General features: G+C 63.8%; 2 protein-coding genes across 2 annotated transcripts in view; both read right to left on the bottom strand.

Moving 5' to 3' along the window:
* Window positions 1-911, bottom strand: part of F751_3249 (hypothetical protein) — a gene marked incomplete at both ends in the record, with an annotated part of 2,539 nt that extends 1,628 nt beyond the window's left edge. The window contains 3 exons of the mRNA XM_011403919.1: window positions 93-339; window positions 493-734; window positions 831-911. Coding sequence (XP_011402221.1) covers window positions 93-339; window positions 493-734; window positions 831-911 — 570 coding nt within the window. The remainder of the gene's footprint in view (window positions 1-92; window positions 340-492; window positions 735-830) is intronic.
* A 1,100-nt stretch (window positions 912-2,011) lies between these two features.
* On the bottom strand, window positions 2,012-6,145 carry F751_3248 (putative ferric reductase transmembrane component; the record flags this gene model as incomplete). Its single annotated transcript, XM_011403918.1, has 12 exons — window positions 2,012-2,127; window positions 2,283-2,406; window positions 2,569-2,699; window positions 2,817-2,931; window positions 3,823-3,904; window positions 4,119-4,552; window positions 4,801-4,925; window positions 5,088-5,178; window positions 5,417-5,537; window positions 5,700-5,777; window positions 5,899-6,024; window positions 6,132-6,145. The coding sequence occupies 12 exons, from the start codon at window positions 6,143-6,145 to the stop codon at window positions 2,012-2,014; spliced, it is 1,557 nt and encodes a 518-aa protein (XP_011402220.1).
* Between the last annotated feature and the right edge of the window lie 1,285 nt (window positions 6,146-7,430).

The raw sequence follows: 7,430 nt of genomic DNA, 5'->3' as shown, positions 1-7,430 counted from the left end.
CGCCAGCATTGGGCCTGGTCCAGGGTGATGGTGGGGGGCGGGGGCGGGGAGGGCGGGGGGGGCGGGGGGCTGGGGGGCGGCGGCGGCCCCACCGGGGTCAGGTCCACGTCGGGGGTCTGGATGAACTCGCCGTCATAGTCGTAGGCTGAGGCAGAGCAGGTGCCGGTGGCCTGGGTGGCGTCGACAAACACGGACTGCGCGCTCTGGGTCAGGCTGGTGGGCGAGTAGGAGTTGCGGAACACCCCCGACCCCAGCTCAAAAGTGAGGTAGATGGGGTTGACGTGCCGGGCGGTGGTCACCACGGTCACGCATACCACTCCCCGCGCAGCCAGGGAGCAGCTGGCGGCGGCCAGCACGATGGGTGGCCCGTGCGGCGGCGATGGGCTGGGGGGGGAGGGCGGCGGGGAGGGTGGGGGAGAGGGCGGGGGGCTGGGGAAGGGGGTGATGGCCCTGGATGAGGATTGCACGATGCCGCCGTCGGCAGCCACAAACCAGGCGTAGGCCCACCCCGTGTCGTAGCTGCCGGGCGTGCTCCAGCTGAGGAAGGAGGTGAGCTGGGTGGGGACGGCGTCGGCCGTGCCCTGGGCGCCAGCCAGGTTGTATGTCACGTGGTAGCCGGTGGCAGGCAGGGCCGACAGGGTCACGCTGGCAGTGCACTGGATGACATTGGTGATGTAGATGTCATGGCTGGGATTTATGCATTGGATGAAGTTCAGCCGTATGATTGGGTTGCCCTGCGCAAAGATTGGGGCGGTGAGGGAGTGCGGTGAGTCTCGGTGGGGAGAGGGTGGTCGGAGGAGGAAATCCGTGGAGAGCTCCAGCACACGTACCTCTGCCTGCACGGCGGGGAGGAGCAACAAGAGGAACGACAGGCTGGCCACCCAGGCGGGCGCGAGCCGAGTGGCTGTCATTCCTGGCGAGCGAAGAGCATGATCAGTGGATCTTGAGGGCGAAGTTGCCAGCCTGCCTGTTACCGAGCCCGGCTCTGTCCCTGTGCCGGGTGTTACTGCTCGAGCTGGAGGGCTTTAGCCGCGCCAACAGGGAGCTGTCAGGGGACTTGTGAAGAATTACGAAGCTTTCTTGACTCTGGAGAGAAGCTGAAAGGCTGACGAATATTTATCACTGTACTGCGCAGGATTGGCAAGGAACTTTCCACCACCTGTCGCGAAGATAGCACACTGCTCCGGGACGCGTCCCCACATCCGGATGGTGGGCTGACACCCCAAGGCATTTGGAAGTTCCTCACCTGGCAACATACCACTTTGTGCTTGAAGTTGTATCCTGAAGGTGCATGTTGAGCGTCACGCTGAGGGCCCGCGTCCTGGAATCCAAGGGGGGGAGAGTCCGAGCCGGAACGTGGCTGGTCAGGACCGGAGCCGGGTCGTCCGCCGCGCAGACAGGGGAGAGCTGTGTGCCGACTCAGCGTGTGTCCTCGATCGGAACTGGGATTACACCCTAGCAGGTTGGGTGTTGTAGGCTCTTGTGGCGGTCCGCTCAAGCAAGCAACCTTGCCGGGCGTGCAGGGCGCAGACAGGCCAGTAACGCTGGGGAGTGGTGGGGGACACTCGTCATTCAACCTCTTTACTGATGCGCTGCGGCTTACAGTAACCAGTTGTCATGAGCTGTTACAGCAAAAACATGGGTAAGAACACACCCAGATACCATGTTCTAGGCGGCCGCACCAACATGATTGCACCCTCCACTACGAGCATTCCTGGCAGGGGGAGGGCCTTGTCGCTCCACAGTATGGCCTCGCTTCAGGCCAACTGGAGCCCGCTTGCAACACGTCCAGAGGGGGAGGTTAGGCCCTGTGCTTGGCTGGACCGTTCATCGACCATAGTACTCCCAATACGGGATTGATGGGCCCTCACCTCCGTCAGATCGACTTCGCGAGGCGCAAGAGGACCAATCCCAGTGCGGCCCGCACGGCGCTCACCCGGTGTCTGCTCGACTAGCGAGCTGCTGTACTAGCTCCACATGCCTGGGCAGCAGTAGCCTTGAACCACCAGACTCACAGCATCCCCGCCAGCTTGTGCACCTCGTACATGGGTTTGCTGCTGGGGAGCACCCTGTGACCATTCAGGGCCGCAACGGCTTTGACCCCGGCGCGGTACATGCCCTCCGGCCCTGCCGCACCAGGGAGGGAGGGAGCTCACGGGTGTGATCATGGCAGGGGCAGGGATTCAGTGGCACCCGCGGCTGTTCGCTGCACCCACCGTGACCCCTCAGAACCACTCGCCATTACGTCACAGCATCCCTTGCAATCCCCATGCCTCCTGCACCTGCCAGCAGCACATCAATCCGGGAGTGCAGCAGGCCCAGCTCCGCAAAGGCCTCGTCCATGGCCGGCCGTCGTGGGAGAATGGGGATCGAACCGTGCCCGGGCACCGTCAGGGTACCCATGTCCTGCGAGACACGATGTGGGGAAGGGCGGCATGGGGCTGATTCGTGCCTGAGTTGCATCCCCCCCCCGCCAGGGGAGGAGAAGGCCCCCACCTCGACTTGATGCTGAGAACTGCGCACGCGGCCCTTGGGGACATGCCCCCAAAGCCCAAAGCGCCGGCTCACCACTGAACAGCCTTCGCTAGAGTTGTACCCCCCGGCCAGCACCGGCACTCGAGCCAGGTCCCGGGCCTCCTCCTCGCCCGGATCGGCATCAGGTGGTGTGATGCGCCGCCACGGCCCCCCCTCGCCACAGCCTGTGATGGGAGCGGAGGTCTGGGATCCCTCAAAATTCCCTCCAGGTAGGACACCACAGCGCTCTCGTGGGTTCCTGCCATCGCCCCGGCGGGCCGCGCAGGCCTGCCCAGACCCACTGCGGTGGCGCCGTGCCGGCACCGCCCACCTGACGAGCATGGGGGGCGCAATGAGGACCGCAAAGGGCAGCCCCAGGCCCACGACGCAGAAGCAGGCGATGGCCGTCGCGCCGACCTGGGCGAGGATGGGGCAGCGGTGGCCAGGTGAGGCGATGGGGTGGGGGGGCGGTAGCCAGCAGCCGCTTCACGGGCGAGGCAGGGATGACCAAGACTTGGATGGTGGGTTCCCCGCGCAACGCTGCATCCTCCCCCTCCACTCCAGCTCTCCCATCGCTCCCTTGCGACCCAGCGCCCCCCAACCCCTACATCCCCTCGCCGCCACTCACGGTGCCGTACAGCTGGGTGACGTGGGAGCGGGGCAGGGCGCCACTTTCGCGCGCCGTCTGGGCCTCCGCCATCCAGCTCCACCCCAGGATCAAGCCCGTGAAGCCCCCCAGGAAGGTTATCAGGTGAAGGGCCATGAGGTGCAGGCGGCCCTGGTGGGCAGGCGGCAGCGGGCTGCGCAGGGTGTGAGAGGAGGGAACTTGGTGGTGGATGAGGAAAGGGGGGCAAGCCTCTACAGAGTGGGTGGTGGGCGGAGGCTCAGCAGTGATGAGGAGGCCTGCCGCATGCAGAGCAAGCCTGGCATTCTCAAAGCAAAGCATGGGTGGATGGGTAGGGGGAGAAGGAGAGGGGCCCTAGAAGACCTTTCGACGCTCCTCCCATTCTCTCTCACACAGTTCCCCAATGGCAACCCTCCCGGAGACCCCTTCCTCCTCTCCTCCCCACCCTGGATTCCTCCTCACCAGGGGTTCCTGGTGCCCAGGGGCGAGGCCGACACCGCGACCAGCCCGGTTTGAGGCTTGCGCACCGCCCTGTAGCCCGCGGCGGCCTCGCCCGACTGGCCTCGCCCGCGCCCTCGCGCCGGCTCCGGCCCCGGCTCGGGGTCGGGGTCGGGGTCTTGGCCGGCCTGCAGCGCCACCAGCTCCTCGTCCTGGGAAGAGCCGGCGCTGGGGGAGCGCCGCACCCCCTGCGGGTCGGCGCCGCAGTGGCGACAGCCAGGGCGCCGCGTCAGGTGCAGCTCCAGGGTCAGCCACCCGTCCCCCGCCCTGGTGTGAGCAGTGTGGTGTGTGTTGTTGTGGGTGGGTGGGTCGGTGAGTGATGATCAGTTGGAGGTCGAACAGGGTGGGAGTTGCAGTACAGGGACAGTGAAAGGCCCACCACCAAGCCCGTGCCCAATTGCTACTGGCGCCGTACTGCAACTCGCGCCCCGCGCTTCGAGTGCGGGGCCAAGACCAACAAGAACCACCCCTTGCAACTCACAGGGCAGCGGCGCCGACGACGGGGTCCAGGGCGAGGAACTCGGTGGCGTGGCGGGCTGCCCAGAGCACGAGCACACGGCGTGGGCCCTGGTGCCCAGAGCGCCGGGCCTCCACCAGGGAGCGCAGGGCGGGCATGGCCGCGGTGGCGGCGATGCCGCCCACCACCACGGCCACGGCCTCGGCCGCCGCCCAAGGCTCCGGCGCCGGCAGCGAGCGCGCCGGCAGGCTGGCACGGACCTCCAGCCGGCGGCCGGCGCCGGCGGCCGCCAGCCGGCGCAGCGCGCGCGTCCACTGCCCCTCGCCCTTGACGTGCAGCGTCAGCGCTCCGGGCGTCAGCCCCGCGGCAGGCGTGGCGCGGGCGATGGTGAAGGGGTGCCAGGCCCAGCGTGAGATGGCAGGGACCAGCAGGTGGATGTCACCCAACGGGCAGGTGGACTGCATTTTTTGGTGGGGAATTGAAATCAGGAGGGTGGGAGGTCGTGCTGGGGAAATGTACATGGCGGGAAAGGCGTTAGGGTGCAAGGTGTGCTGAGTGGCCCGTCGCTCATCCCTGGCGTTCAGAGTGTTGGAGGTCACAGAGAGGGGGAGCCCGAGATTGTGACCCACCCAGCGTGGAGGGGTCCCTGACAGTCCACCATCATCCCCGCCGCCACCACACCACGCCGCAGGGCCCTTGACCACACCTGGGAGTGCTGCAGGACCAGGGTCGTCACATCCTTCTCGCTATCCACGTCAGCAGACAGGACAGGCACCGGGGTCATGCCCATGCCGGCCCTCTGTACCAGGTCCACGCCCCAGAGCAGCAGGCCTTTTCGGAGAATAAGGGTGAGGGCATGGAGAGTTGGTGCAGGGTGGGCGGTGGGACCGAGGCCTTCTCATTTCCTTGTGACTCCCCCTCTGCAAGCTTTACTCCACACAGCATGCATCCTGCCGTGCTCCCGGCCCCTCACCAAACCCGACGCCGGCGCACCTGGGGTGAAAAAGCGCCATGCGCCCGAATAGTGGATGCAGCCCAAGACCATGAAGCCGAGGAAGCCCAGGATGTGAATGCGGTAAAAAAACTGGGGGGAAGGTAAGGAGCAACAATTGGCGGAGTTGTGAGACATAACGTATGAGATGCTGTAGGTGGATCAGCTGTCTGGCCGCCCTGCAACAACCGGCCTTTCCAACACTGTGCATCTAGCCACAGCATTCTGGATAGAGATATCATCAGGTCCCATGCCATTCAACGCCCCTCCATGGCACGACTCCTAGTCCTACTCACTGCCACGAGTGCCAAGCTCCGGAGCCCAGACACACCTGGTAAGAGCTGCGTCGGATGAAGTCCTTGGAAGCCCAGGCCAGCAGGATGAAACAGAGCCAGGAAAGGGTGCCTGCCAGGTTGTTGATGGTGCGGATGGTCCCCCAGTCCCAGAACTCCCTCCAAAATCTAAAACGCAGAGGTGAAGATGGGTTTGCATTGATGAGGGCGGCAGTCGATGCAGGACAGGCCCAGTACAGGAACCCATGGCCACCTGGCCCCAAACATGCAGCCAAGCCAGGGTCCTGAGGGGAAGGGACGGCAGAGTCTCACCCCTCGCACCTGCCGACAAAGCCCCAGTACGCGTATGTCACCAGGGCATGCAGCGTCAGCATGTAGAAAGTCACCAACCCCAAAAACCTGCAAGTGGCAGGGGATGCGAGGGGGTGCCTCTGCTGTGCTGAAGGGGCGCCTCGTAGCATGGCAGCCGGGCAGGGTGTCCCCTCGCATCCATGCCACATACAAAGCTGCGCCAGCTCACTTGTGGTATCGAATCATGGCTGCGTGGTCGAGTCCGGCGAGGTCCTGGAGGAAGGAGCTCCGGGGGATGGGCAGCAGGAGCAGGTAGACGTCGATGAACATGAGCACGCCAAACTGCCTCCCGGCGCTGTTTGGGGGAGGGGTGTGTGACTTGTCAACTCCACATTCCAGGCGGGGATCATCGTCCCGCGGCCCTCCATGGGTGGAAGGCGGGTCCCGCATTTCCCCACTCACACTTTGAAGTACATGTACCAAAGCGGGTCTCGGAAAACCTGGCCAGATTCTCGCACTGGTGATTTTGGTGGTTTGAACAGGATGAGAGCGAGCGGATGGGGGCAGGTGGGCAAAGAGTCTCAGAAGCGTCATTCCCCAAGCTGACTGAGACGGCAGCAAGACGGCCTAGGACCTCATGCAATCCCTCCACCCCCTGCCACCCACCACCAACCTACACTTCACAATTCGGGCATGCTGGGAGATCATTGGCGGAAGGAAGTACTTGGCATGCAGGGCCAGTAGTCCCATGCAGAGGATGACGTCCAGGATCGTGAGTCCATCGGACACCGCCAGCCAGAGCCTCGTCGGGGGGAGCTGGCGTTGCAGGAAAGAGCGAACCTGCAGGTGCCAGAGAGTGGGCCCCGCTGCTGCGTGGAACGGGCTTTGCACACGGACAAGTTTTGCGAGTCATATCGTCTGGCAAGCTGGCCAACGCATCCTTACCTTGTAAGTGTTATTGGTCCACCACTTGGGTCGGTCAACTGGTGCGAAGGCCGAGCTGGCGATGGTGAGGAGTGCGGCCAGGAGGAGTGGTCCCCAGCCGAGGACCAGCCTTCCACTGTTCCGACCAGTCCATGCCCAAACTTCAAACTCAAAGCCATACGGGTACCGGATTCCAAGCGTGGTATACCAAGAAGCTGGAATGTCCACGTACTTGGCAAGGCTGGCGAGCGACACCGTCAAGGCGAGCCATGCCAGGGCCCTCAGCCCGACAGGGGCCCACACCCGAAACATCGACATGCGGGCACGTCTCGCAGATGAGTCATCTCGGAAGGGATTGATCTCCACGCATGGCCCCAGTAAGTGTCTTGCGCGCTCTCAACATGCAACTTTTCTTGGATGGGCGTGCGCAAATCGCGTGCCGTCTGCCTCACCCGGAGAAGCTGAGGGAGGGGCCACTCTGGCAATAGTCCTAGACGTCATGGAGGTATGCCAGCGTCCCGACCCCCCATACCTAGAAAAAATGCAGCACATTGCATGTTATCGGATACTTCAGAGGTCGTTATTCGCCACATTGCCTTCGCGTGCATCATCTGTCGGGTCACGGCTCCATCAGTGTTTGGGGGTCCTGCACGCCATGACAACCCTACCATGGTGCCATAACGAGAACCTCGAGGAAGCTTTTCATGGAGTAAGCAGTCATACCAGTATGAGATAGTATACCTCGTTTGCGCAGTAGTATGATCCTATGTCAAGAGATTGGCTGGGCAAGAGTCTTGAGACAATGGGAAGGATGCTGCAAGCTTTGACTTATCAACT

Source organism: Auxenochlorella protothecoides, assembly GCF_000733215.1.
Source record: "Auxenochlorella protothecoides strain 0710 unplaced genomic scaffold scaffold34, whole genome shotgun sequence".
NCBI classification, from domain to species: domain Eukaryota; kingdom Viridiplantae; phylum Chlorophyta; class Trebouxiophyceae; order Chlorellales; family Chlorellaceae; genus Auxenochlorella; species Auxenochlorella protothecoides.
Note: the sequence above shows the minus strand (reverse complement) of the source record. Positions and strands in the feature narration are given on the sequence as shown.